The sequence below is a fragment of the Dermochelys coriacea genome, chromosome 16 (genome assembly GCF_009764565.3).
Source record: "Dermochelys coriacea isolate rDerCor1 chromosome 16, rDerCor1.pri.v4, whole genome shotgun sequence".
NCBI lineage: Eukaryota > Metazoa > Chordata > Testudines > Dermochelyidae > Dermochelys > Dermochelys coriacea.
The window spans coordinates 2606256-2619235 of record NC_050083.1 but is presented as its reverse complement, the minus strand read 5'-3'; the positions used below and the strand labels follow the sequence as shown (position 1 = coordinate 2619235).

Below are 12980 nucleotides of genomic sequence, written 5' to 3'. Positions count from 1 at the left end.
TGCAAAAGGGGTTGTGGGACTGCAGTGGGGCAGTGGAATGGGGACGACCCTGGGGAAGGTGCAGAAAGGGGTGTAGCTATGGGTGGGCCACAGGCAGAAGGGGCGGAACAGAGGCGGGGCTGCAGGTGGCTGGAGTCTGGAGGGACTACCCACTTGCTCTGGCCCAGGGCCCCAGGAAATCTTAATCTGCCTTAGCCTGGGGCTATAGCTAGAGGGGCTGTATGGGTCAGACAGATGGCTAGCTGGAGAGAGAGACTGATAGGTTTTAAGCCATGCTGTGCTGCATGGCGAGCAGGGAGTCAGGAGTGGATGACCTCACAGCTCTGAGGTTGACCTGAAGAAGCTGCCATCAGCGACAGGACTAACGTTGCCCTGCCCATTAGTCCCATGGAGAGGGAGTTAAGGTTAAAACTCCAGTCCAGCAGCTGGAAAAGGGTGAGCAAAGAGACCTGTCTGGTGGCTCACCTGCAGCCCGGACGCAGCCTGGGGATAGAACCAAGTCATCCAGGGCCATGCTTCCTTTCTGTCCTGTTCCGATCATGCCCTCAAGAATGATCTGCAGGGACAGAACGAACTGCGGATAACATGAGAGAGCAGGCTAACGCCTGCTTCCCATGCAGGACATCCCAGATGTCACACAGGAATGGGGCCTGCCCTATGGAGTCCCAGCCAGGGGTGTCTGCCGGCACTGCAAGAGGCTGCGAGACAGAGGATGGAGGGGCCATAACCTCATAGGCAAATGAAAGCAAATGGTGTGTTGTGATACAAGACCGATACTGGCATGATTTGTTTCCCTGGGGAACCTTGGCTTAGATGGGGATGGTTTCAGGGCATGTGGGTGGGTGGGTGGGACATATGGGGGTGTGAGGTGGGTCTGTGTATTGAACGTGTATGTGATGGTAGGTCAGTGCATAGGGTATGGAGAGGGTCAGTGTTTAGGCTGTGTGATGATAGTGGGTCAGTGTGTAGGGGGGGTAGAGGTGGGTCAGTGTTTAGGCTGTGTGATGGTGGTGGGTCAGTGTGTAGGCGGGGTAGAGGTGGGTCAATGTTTAGGCTGTGTGATGAGGATGGGTCAGTGTGTAGCGGGGTAGAGGTGGGTCAGTGTTTAGGCTGTGATGGTGGTGGGTCAGTGTGTACATGTGGAGGGGGTCAGTATGTAGGGGGTAGGGTGACCAGATGTCCCAATTTTATAGGGATAGTCTCGATTTTGGGGTCTTCTTCTTATATAGGCTCCTATTACCCCCCACCCCAATCCCGATTGTTCACCCTTGCTGTCTGGTCAACCTAAGTCAGGGGTAGAGGGTGTGAGGAGTGGCTCAATGTACTGGGTGTAATTCATTCCTGTAGGGCAGCTCGGCTGCAGCACCCAATCCTTAGTGCTGGTCCAGCTCTTTAATCCGCCTTCCCGGCTGGGGTGTGTGAGGCACAGCAGGGGACCCTATGTCCTGTCCGTGGCTGTGTAGCATGGCGGGTGGGAACTCTCCCCATGTCCTGTGCCCCCTGCACTGGGGCATGCCTGGCCAAGGCCTGGCTCATTGGAGCATGGTCATAGTGTGATTTCAGAAGTTGATGAGGAATGAGGTTACGGGGATGCAGGGTCAGGCTGGGAACAGGGCTGAATTAGCATCCTTGGAGCCTGAAGGCCCCTGTGATCCCCAGGAAACATATCTCCTGGGCAGGGACATGCCCCATGCTGCCCCACCTCTTCCTGGGAGGGACCCCTCTAGTGGCTCCGAGGGGATGAGGCCGTTCATGCCCATTCTCCCCTTTCCCCCTTCTGAGGGGGTGGCTTTGTGCCATGGTCACAGGTCTACTGGGTCCTGGCTTAAAACCCACATTGCCTTGCTGCTCCATGGCAAGAGATGGGCCTGGCGCCCTGTGCTGGCCCAGCCCCCATGGTGGCACCAGAAGGATTTGCTGCCCACCTGGAAGTTCTTGGTCACATTGAAGTCCACTTTCTCCCTGAACCAGTAATTGCCCAGGTCCCCAGCCCTCGTGTGCATGAGCTGCGTGACGGCCTTGGTTTGGTAGTAGATGTTGAGGCTGCTGGTGGCCGAGTCGTAGAGGTGGGAGTAGAACACGAGCTGGACCCGGAACGAGCACACAGATAATAACTCTGCCAAGCCCTGCCACTCAGTGTCAGGCTCAATCCCTGCATGCCCAGGAGCAGCCAGCCAGGAAGGAGGCTCTGGGCTCCAGCGTGGTCTTGGCTCAGCCACTAAGCCCAAAGCAGAGGTGGCATGAGGAGTGCAGGGCAGCTGCAGAAGAGCCCCTGGTTTATCTGGGTGCTGGCTGGAGTGTGTCCCGCAGCTCTGCCTGGCTCCGCCTGGCTCCGGACCATGCTCTCCTCACCCAAAGATCCCAGGAGATGCTGTTCAGCCTACAGCACAACCCTCACCAGCCAATCAGCACCCAAACTTCCTGAACGTGCCTAGTGCTGGAGAATCCTGACTGGCTGGTGAGCAGGTCAATGTCCCTCCTTCCCAGTGGGGTGGTGCCCAGGGCTCTCTTTGACTCAATGAAATTCAGAGCTTAGGAATTTTAAGCCTAATGATCTGCTGAGGCTCCCATAAAATACCCACCTCATACAGCTCATCCCCAGCCCTTCCCTTTGCTGCTTAGCTGGGAGCTGCCGGGAGCTGAGCACCAGCTGGATGGAAACACTCAAGCTGCCTTGGGCGAACACAAAGCCCAGTGGCACCTTTAGAGTTCAGTGGTTTCCAGCAAGCCTTGAAGGGCTGGTTCTCCCCAGCAGCAGCCCCCAGAGGGTGAGGTGCAGGTGGGTAAAGAGGGGCCCTGCCTGCAGTCCCTAGACACTGCGTAGGAGCCACTCCCAAGATGTCAGCCATCCTTCCCTGGCCAGGCAAAGCCAAGAGGAGGCTGACAGCCGTGTAGCCCAGGGGCGACTTACAGAGCAGCTGCTGGTCGTGGTTGCTTGGAAAACTGGACTAATCAGTCTGGCTGCACCGCTGCTCAGGTCCTGTGGGCCGGTACTGATGTAGAGGAAAAAGCCTACGGGAGATCAGCAGCACACGTTGGGATGCCAACTGTCTAACCACCCTTGCCCTGCCCCATGCCCTGCCCCTTCTCTGAGGCCCACCCTGCTCATTCCATCACCGCTCCCTCTGTCGCTCGCTCTCCCCCACCCTCACTCACTTTCAGTGGGCTGGGGCAGGGTGTTGAGGTGCGGGCGGGGGGTGTGGGCAGGGGTGTGGGCTCTGGGCTGGGACTGAGGGGTTCAGAGTGTGGGAGGGGGCTCCTGGCTATGCCTGGGGCAGGAGTTTGGGGTGCAGGAGGGGGCTCCGGACTGAGGCAGGGGGTTAGGGTGTGGGAGTGAATGAGGGGTGTGGGCTCTAGGTGGGAATTTGGGTGCAGGAGGGGGATCCAGGCTAGGGCAGGGGGTTGGGGTGTGGGAATGAATGAGGGGTGTGGGCTCTGGGTGGGAGTTTGGGTGTAGGAGGGGGCTCCAGGCTAGGGCAGGGAGTTGGGGTGTGGGAGGGGGTAAGGGATGCGGGCTCCAGCCAGGTGGCACTTATCTCAGACAACTCCGGTCAGTGGTGCAGCGGGACTAAGGCAGCATCCTGCCTGCCCTGGCCCCACACCATTCCCAGAAGCGGCCAGCATGTCCTTGCGACCCCTGGCAGTGGGAGGGCAGGGATCTCTGTGTGCTGCCCGCATCCCGAGCACCGAGTCCGCAGTTTCCATTGGCCGGGAACTGCCTTAGCCCAGCTGTGCTGCCGACGAGGTAAGTGCGGCCAGAGGGCTCCATGCGCTGTCTCGTCCATGAACTTCTCCCAGAAGCGGCCAACACATCCCTGCATCTCCTGGGGGGGGGGGCGGGCAGGGGGCTCTGTGTACTGCCCCTGCCTGCAGGCACCCCACCACAGTTCCCATTGGCCGCAGTTTTTGGCCAATGGGAGCTGCAGAGTCGGCACTAGGGGTGGGAGCAGCATGCAGAGACCCCCTCGCCCACCCTCCAGGAGCCTCAGGGATGTGCTGGCTGCTTCTGGAGCAGCGGGGGGCCAGGGCAGGCCAGGAGGGTTGGCAACCCTAAGAACACATTCAGTACAGCCCCCCAGGCTGGCTTTATACTCAGGCGCCATGTGTTACTGGGCATGCACCATGCTGTACCTGCCGGGGATAGAGGGGGCAGTGTTGCCTAGTGGGCAAAGCACTGGAATGGGATGTGTGCTCTAGGGGAACCATGGGAAATTCACTTCCCTGCTCTGTGGCTCAGCTTCCCCAGCTGTAGAATGGGGATAATGACAGCGCCCCCTGGAGCTGAGATCTCCTGATGACTAGTGCTCCATGTGAGCTAGGGATTGTTGTTAGACCTGTCTAGTAGCTCTGCCCCCCAGAAAGAGTCCCCAGCAAAAAGGATGAAGAGAGGCAAATACTATAGCGAGAAATCTGCCACCTGGGGCGGGGCCCCCAGTTTTGTCAGTGCCCGCCTCAAACAGCAGACACTTTTGCAGACTAGGGCCCCCTTCATGCACTTGCACATTTGGTTTTTAATTTTGTGATCTTCCCTGCACAAGTCAGTTCCCATGGTGAACTGCTCATTGGTGTTTCACTAGCATGCTCCCCAGTGGGCATGGAAGGCACTCTCTAGCAAGGCAAACAATACGCAAAGGAGGTTGACTGCAGGAAGGAAGACAAAGATTTTGCTTGCATAAAGGCCTGAAAGCCAAAGAGAGCTACTTTAACTTGGGAACCTCCCATGCCATCACCCACCCCTGGAACAAAGACCCTGTTTGAAACAGACATGAGCACATCAGAATGTACCTGTGACAACTGAAAAACCCAACAGTCAAAGAAACTAGTGAGCTAAGGACGGAGCAGAGTGGCAGGGTGGCTAGGACAGTGACTAAGGACTTCTCTCCCCACACCCCCCTTCTGCGCTGGCGGGGGCAGAGACCCCTCTTGCTGTGCATGGGCACACCGAGCACCATGTCAGAATGTACTGACGCAGGAGAGCAGCTCTGAGCCGGAACTCGGGGACGGGTGTTTGGGGAGAGACTGTCAGACTCAAAGGTCACTCTGATGTGCTGTGTCAGAGGGAACAGTTCATCCTCGATGGGAGCAGTAAGGTCAGGTTGCTTTTATCTCCTCCCAAAGGGCTCAGAGGTCCCAGCCTGTCCCAGGTGTGCTGGCAGGGGGTTAATGTTTAACATTTGTTATGCTCTATTTTCTTGGCAGTGCCTTCCAGTAACCACAGAGCTTGCTTTCCAGGAGGACATTATGGCTGTCCCCTTACCCAGAACCACCAGCAGAGGGGTCTGAGACATGGCTTTGGAGCCTGCTCCACCCAGCCATCCCAGAGGGCCTGCGGTGCATTGTGGGAACACCCATAATCAAGGTAGTAAAGGCAGCTTGTGTGGAACCTGCCCCAGCATGGGTGTGATTCCATGAGCCCTAAGAACCAGCCTGGGCCCTGTTCCGTGACCGAATAACTGAGCAAGCAAAGCACCAGCTTGTCTTGGGCTCCGAACTGTAGCAGTGAACGGGCTGCCTTGCGGCAGGCCACGGCTCAGGGCAGGAAATATTCCAGGGAAATCCAAACCCGCCCTCTGCATGGAGTCCTCACAGCAGTAGAGCAGAGCTGAGCCAATCCTAAAGTCACAGTGACCTGATGACCAGGATGGGACAGGAATGGGCGGGATCCTGCCAGCTGCTTCTCCCTGGCCTCTCCACAGAGTGTTACCTGGCCCCACACACCACTGCAGGCAGCAGCATTCTGGGGGCAGGGAACAGGGTCAGACTCTGGCATCTATTCAGCCCTAGACACACACAGCAGAACTACTCAGCCCCTCAGCAGCCCAGGCCCCTGGTGCATCCCTGACTCTGCTTCCCTCTCCTGACAGGATGGGTGCAGCACAGGGGGACCCAGCAGCCCTAAGTGGGTTGCAGAGGTACCTGTCCTGCTGTTGCTGCTGTGGTCCCGTGTGGGGGTGCGGGCCGCAGGCGCAAGGTGGAGGCTTGTGTTCCTGACCCAGGTCGGGTAATCGGGCGAAGGGACCCAGTCACACCAGCCCGTCTCAAAGGAACAGAGGGTGAACGATCCTGGAAGGAGAAAGGAGGTGGCAATGGGGGTGACACCACATGGGGGTTTCCCTCACTACCCAGCAGGGGGGCTCTGCAGGGCATCCCCAGGGCTGGAGTCTCCCTTCATCATCCCCTTCATGGTGATTGCTCTCTCTTGCATGCACACACAGGGTGCTGCCCTCTTCCCGCTGAGGGGGGGTGTGAGAACAGCCAGTACTCAGTGGCATGGGGGCAATGGGGAAGATGGCACCAGGCTCAGTTCCCCAGGCTCTGGCAGGCAGGAGAGCTGGGGGAAGACCCACTCCTCTGCCCATACGATCGCCCCTGGGGCTTTCACCGGGATGCCCAGCGGACAGCGGGGAGTTGTCTAGAGCAGCCTGCAAAGGGAGCAGAGGCTCAGGGTCAGGGATCCGAGCCCGGCGAGACAAGAACCGCGCAGGCCAGGCTAGCTCACATCCAGGCCAGAGACACCCAGCAAGCTGGCTGGGGGTGCCCGGGCACATGTGCACACGTGGCACTACCCTCTTTAGGAGGAGCCAGAACTGTGTGGCTGGGTGTCCTAGGGGCAGTGCTCTGGACCTGGGGGGAGGTTCCTGGCAAATACAGCCTTGGAAGGTGGGGTTAGGCTGCTTCGACGCCTCCCGGCCCAGCTGGAACCAGGCAATGCCAAAGTTCCCAGCTCAGAGAATCCCAGAATCTCAGGGGTGTAAGGGACCTCAGGAGGGCACCTAGTCCCACCCCTGCTCAAAGCAGGACCAATCCCCAACTAAATCATCCCAGCCAGGGCTTTCTCAAGCCTGACCTTAAAAACTTTTAAGGAAGGAGATTCCACCACCACCCTACGGAACCCATTCTAGCGCTTCACCACCCTCCTAGTGAAATAGTTTTTCCTAATATTCAACCTAAACCTCCCCCAGGCCCAGCTTACTCAGCAGAGTGGCACATGGCAACATTTGGCCAAACTCTGAGCTCTTGGGAGCCATTCAGGCACAGAGCCCCACAGCAATCCTAGCCTGCTCCCCAGGGTGGACTGGGAAAGACCCACTGGGTCCCATCCACCTCTGACTCCAACACACATACACTCTCTGGTTCCTGTCTGGATTTAACAGCATCACTGCTCTCGGGCCCTTGGAGGCCAGTGCTCCCCGGCCCACCAACGCTGCCCGCTCTCCAGCCCTGGCAGCTGGTGCTCAGCACTCTCTGGCCTGGGAACGCTGCCTGCTCTAGGGCCCCTGGAGGCCTGTCCTCTCTGACCCAGGAATGCTGCCTGACATCCAGCCCCTAGTGGCTGGTGTTCTCTGGCCCAGGAACGCTGCCCATTCTACAAACTCTAGTGGCCGGTGCTCTCCAGCCCAGGAATGCTGCCCGCCCTCCTGTCCCTGACAGCTGGTGCTGAGCTCTCTCCTGCCCGGGAACACTCACTGCACTCTGTGGTGGATTCGTCTGACAGATCCCCGCAGTTGTCAGTGCCATCACAGAGCTGCTCCAGCTGCACACATGATCCACGGCTGCAGTTCCTCTCCTCCCAGCCACACACTAGGCTCAGGGGCGCTGAGTGCAGGCAGGAAAGGGTTAAGTCGCTTAGAGAGATAGGACAAATCCCAGCTTTGCAGGTCTGGTGCCCACTCCCCAGAGATGGCCCGGGCGTGGCAGTCTGGTAGTGCTTGGAGCTACCCGGGAGTTGATGGGGCATGAGGCTGTGAGGGTTGGGAAGAGCCGAATGCTGCTAGCTGGACTTAACCCTTGCTGCGGGTCTGTGGCCGGGGCAGCTGGGCGCAGCTGGCTGAGAAGAGGGGCAGTGGGACTCTGTAGGCAGCACAGCATAGGTGACTGGGGCTCTGGCTCAAGTGCATTACTGGTGTCGGTGCAGGCACAATGTGCAGCCCCAGGGACACTGTTGGCTCTGGTCACACGTAAGCTCTGGGCACAGGCTTGGGCCCACTGAGCTGCAGTGGGCCCTCTCCAGCCAGTGGCGTGCTCACTTCCTCTGACCCCTTGCCTAGCTCAGGGGTCCCAGAGAATTCATAACATCAGCAGCCAGCCAGGGGGGTGGAAGTAGCTGGCCACAGTGCAGCGAGAGTGCCCGCTTCCCCACGCAGCAGCAGCCCTTCAGAGGGGGCTCATGTGCTCTAGACGGGGCTCTGTCTTGCCCTGGGCATGCCGAGGGGAGTTGCGGGAGGCTAAAGGAATAAAGGAAGCATCTGGGGGCTTTGCACTGGCTCCCTCCTGACTCCACAGCCAAGCGCAGCACCCCGGGTAGAGACAGGTGCGGGGAGGAGGGGTGCTGCCTTACGTGGCAAGCCACAGCTCCTGAACTCCACATCGTCCAGCTGCAAGGAGCTCTGCTGTGAGGAGAGGGTTATCTGCCAAGAGAAGAGAAACCCTGGTGTGGGCACAGCCTAGGCACCAGCACAACTGACACGACCCAAGGAGTGGACATGACTGGCACAGCCTGACCACCCACAGCCTCTGGGTTCCCTCTGCTCCCTGTTCCCTCTCCCCTCCTGGGGGGGAGGGATAGCTCAGGGGTTTGAGCATTGGCCTGCCAAACCCAGGATTGTGAGTTCAATCCTTGAGGGGGCCATTTAGGGATCTGGGGCAAAAATTGGGGATTGGACCTGCTTTGAGCAGGGGGTTGGACTAGATGACCTCCTGTGGTCCCTTCCAACCCTGATATTGTATGATTCTGCCTGCTCTTCCCCTGCAGGTGGGGCAAGTAGCCACTGTGAGATTGTTTTCCCCCAGCCAGGGCTGACAAGAGCCCCACAGCAGGTGTTGCAGAGTTTGCATTTGCTGGGCATGCCCCCTGTCCAGGGCCCATCACACACTGAGCACTAGCCCCTCTCAAAGGAGGTCTGTCATATATGGACGGTCTAGAGCCTGTCTGGCCACTGGCCTGGTTCTATGCTAATGCAATATAGTGGGCCAATATTGAACCGGTGCCCTGCTCTCCAGAGCCAGCTGATTCCCATGTGACCTATCTTGGGCCACCACATGCCACAGCTGCAATGTCTACCCAGCCCTTTCCCAGCCTTTGCAGCTCTGCACTTCCCTGGGAGGTAGGTGTGGGGCTGCCCCACAGGCCAGTGTCCTAGGCCCCACTCATTGGTGGGCCATGTATCAGCATATCATGCCTAGCTAGCATGGGAGGCCTGCATGTGCTCAGTTTTTGCCAACTTGGCTCAGGCTGTTGCCAGGGGGCGCAGAGCAGGCTGAGGGTTGGTTTCTCACCTGGAACTCCCCTGGCACCCGGCCTGTGTATGCAACCAGCTCCTGCCAGGCAGAAATGCTGCTTTCAGGGCTCTGCCACAGCGTTATGGTCTCATTGTCATATGTCAGCTCCACCCACAGAGCCGGCTGCACCATCTTGTTAAGCCCTACAAACAAGCCAGGATCCATGATCACAAGGTCTCTCCTCCAGACGTGGACACCCCAAGAGTGCCCCAGCATGACATGCCAGTCTCTAGTCACCAATTCTCTCAAAACGGGGTGACTGGGCAACAAAATGGCAGGTGAAATTCAGTGTTGATAAATGCAAAGTAATGCACATTGGAAAACATAATCCGAACCATACACACAAAATGATGGGGTCTAAAATAGCTGTTACCACTCAAGAAAGAGATCTTGGAGTCATTGTGGATAGTTCTCTGAAAACAGCCACTCAATGTGTAGCGGCAGACAAAAAACCAAACGGAATGATGGGAATCATTAAGAAAGGGATAGAAAATAGACAGAAAATATCATGTTGCCTCTATATAAATCCATGGTATGCCCACACCTTGAATACTGCGTGCAGATGTGGTCACCCCATCTCAAAAAAGATATATTGAAGTTGGAAAAGGTTCAGAAAAGGGCAAAACAAATTATTAGGGGGATGGAACAGCTTCCATATGAGGAGAGATAAATAAGACTGGGACTTTTCATCTTGGAAAGGAGACGACTAAGGGGGAATATGATTGAGGACTATAAAATCATGATTGGTGTGGAGAAAGTGAATAAGGAAATGCTATTTACTCCTTCTCATAACACAAGAACTAGGGGCCACAAAATGAAATTAATAGGCAGCAGGTTTAAAACAAACAAAAGGAAGTATTTTTTCACACAACACACAGTCAACCTGTGGAACTCTTTGCCAGAGGATGTTGTAAAGGCCACGACTATAACAGGGTTCAAAAAAGAACTAGATAAATTGATGGAGGATAGGTACATCAATGGCTATTAGCCAGGATGGGCAGGGATGGTGTCCCTAGCCTCTGTTTGCCAGAATCTGGGAATGGGTGACAGGGGATGGATCATTTGAGGATTCCCTGTTCTGTTCATTCCCTCTAGGGCACTTGGCATTGACCACTGTCGGAAGACAGGATACTGGGCTAGATGGACCTTTGGTCTGACCCAGTAGGGCCATTCTTATGTTCTTCTAGCACCAGCCAGTGCCGTCCTCTCATCCTAGCTAGGGCACTGTGGTGCCCCCACTCAAGCCTTCTGCACAGCAGCACAGAATGCTGCTGCTCAGGGTGCGAGGTCAGCCTGGCTTGTGCTTTACAGTTTCTAGGCAACTGGGAACCAGGACTCCTGAGTTCAGTAAGGTTCTGCTTTAATTCCACCTGAAGGACCAAGTTCTGGTGGCCTAGCAGCTGGAAGGGTCTCTCTTGGCCCAGTGGCCCTCTAGAGACCCAGACAGAGATTCTGACCCTGTCCCTGGCTCTGCCATTGACTCACTGGGTGAAGTTGGGCAAATCCCTTCCCCTTCGGTGCCTCAGTTTCTCCAGCCATAACATGGGGATTATATTATTCCCCACATCACAGGGAGACTGTGAGGATTCAGAAATGTCTGTAAAATGCTTATGGACCCTCAGAAGGAAATGGGCAAATGGAAGGCAAGGGGCTATTTAGTAGTAATACCAATGGTATCTGGTGCTCAGTAGCTGCTAAAACATTGACAATTCAATTCATACAAGGAATATAAGCATTGCCAGATCGGATCAGATAGGGCTCCATCAAGCCCAGATCCTGTCTCCAGAAGGATCCTGTACCAGCTGTTTTGGACAGGCATGCACACCTCCCTATACCAGACAATAGCACACCAACCTGCTGGGAGCAACCCCAACCCGTCAATTATCCTGACCAGCTGATCCCATCCCAGCCTCCACCCTCTGCAGCTGCCCTGGCCCCTCCAGTGCTCCTTTGAACACTAGGCTGTGCTTGTGTCAGGGGCAGGAGAGGCTGTGACATCCCCAGCAGTGCAGCACTGGTGTAGCAGACAGTGCAGTGGGTGCACCTTTACCTGTGTCCCACAGGCGATACCATGCTCGGATCTCACAGGTGGCTGCTGCTTGTCGCATCACAGGGGACCTTAACCTAGCGATGGCAGCAAACGTGTTTCTGCGCATCTCTGCAGCCATGTACCAGCCTGGGGAGAGCATATATCAGGAGGGTTATTCATATTGCAAGGGCAAGACAGGGAAGGAAACACATTCCCTTCCCTGATCCACTTCATGGGAAACAGACCCATCGTGACAGCCGCACCATGTGTGTTCTCACCAGGAGTCTCAAACCGGACTCCAGTTCTTAGGCTCTAACACAGACCACCAGGAGGAATGCCCCCCCAGGAGAAAGAACAGGAGGACTTGTGGCACCTTAAAGACTAACAAATTTATTTGAGCATAAGTTTTCGTGAGCTACAGCTCACTTCATCAGATGCATCCCGTGAAAACAGTTCTCATTCCTGTGCAGCACTGCCACAGGGTGAGGCTGCATTTACCCCGGTTTATCTGAATGCATGATTCCATATACACCTGAGAACTGAGTCACTGTTACCTGTGCAAAGAGCCGTCTCCCCTGCAGCTCATGGCACCCGGAGCAGCCTTACCCCACCCTGTCTTCTCCGCATCTCCACTTATGCCAGCTCCTTGCACAGGGCTCCTCATCTCTGACTACCTCCATCATGGCTCGTCCTTTTCTCAGGCCTGGTCTACACTTAAAATGTAGATCAACCAAGCTGTGCCGCTCAGGGGTGTGAATGGGGAGGGTCCCAGAGACAGGGCTTCAGCCCGAGCTTGGATGTCTATGCTGCAGTTTTATAGCCCCACAACCCCAAGTCAGTGGACATGGGCCAGCCCCAGGTGTTTTATTGCAACGTAGACAGACCCAAAGCCAGCTGTGTTTTAAAGAATAAAGGCAAAGCCCAGCTACAGAAATACCAAATTCTGTCTAAGAGCCATGAAGTCATGTGACTGGATGGGCCTTTCAGGACTCCAAGGGCCAGACTCCCCAGTGCCCTACACCCTGGGTAGCCCTTTACTCCAGCTGAGAATGGGCAAAGCCCCCCATTTGGGTAGTTCACAGCAGCTTTGCACTGGCTAATAAAGAAACTGGCTCCCAAATTCCCTTGCGAAGTCTGAGGCCTTTTTCTGCAGGAAGGTGCAGCAGCCACAGTAGGACAGTCGCAGCCATGAGCTAAGAAGCAGAGAGTCACATCCACAGATTCCCTCTAAATTACATCAAAACAATGTCATATCGGGCTGTGAAGAATGTGCTCCTGCCCTAACAATGCCCACCACCACCAGATAAAGAAACAGAGCTTACAAAGTTTAAAGAAAACTTTGTTTGACAGCGTTCTGCCTGGCAAGGAACCACTTCTCAACAGTGAATGCATCCGATGAAGAGAGCTGTAGCCCACGCAAGCTTATGCTCAAATAAATTTGTTCATCTCTAAGGTGCCACAAGAACCCGTGTTTTTTTCTCAACAGTTGTGATTGTGAAATCTCTACTTCTGTTGTTTTGTCTTTACGGGCCCCACTTCTCTATTGTTTATCTGTAGGGTCTCTGACTGGTTCTTTGATTGTTTCTGTCTGTGGCATAACAAATTTCGCAAGATTTAAATCAACTCAGGTGCTGGGGTCTGATTGGGTAAAGAATGGTTTCACAATGGGCTA

At 55.8% G+C, this 12980-nt stretch overlaps 1 protein-coding gene and 1 long non-coding RNA gene across 2 annotated transcripts in view; both read right to left on the bottom strand.

The window, feature by feature from the left end:
* The window catches only part of MAMDC4 (MAM domain containing 4), a 39922-nt gene that overhangs the window by 24469 nt on the left and 2473 nt on the right, over positions 1-12980 (bottom strand). Inside the window, exons 4-11 of the mRNA XM_043499047.1 lie at positions 11330-11455; positions 9277-9422; positions 8339-8408; positions 7468-7596; positions 5917-6063; positions 2912-3012; positions 1926-2084; positions 466-574 (exon numbers count right to left, since the gene is read on the bottom strand). Of these exons, the coding sequence (XP_043354982.1) occupies positions 466-574; positions 1926-2084; positions 2912-3012; positions 5917-6063; positions 7468-7596; positions 8339-8408; positions 9277-9422; positions 11330-11455 (987 nt within the window). The remainder of the gene's footprint in view (positions 1-465; positions 575-1925; positions 2085-2911; positions 3013-5916; positions 6064-7467; positions 7597-8338; positions 8409-9276; positions 9423-11329; positions 11456-12980) is intronic.
* LOC122456873 lies at positions 467-3081 on the bottom strand. The gene is made up of 3 exons (XR_006276004.1): positions 2912-3081; positions 1926-2084; positions 467-556 (listed from the first exon to the last, which is right to left on the bottom strand). It is a non-coding gene; the product is annotated as an uncharacterized LOC122456873 (long non-coding RNA).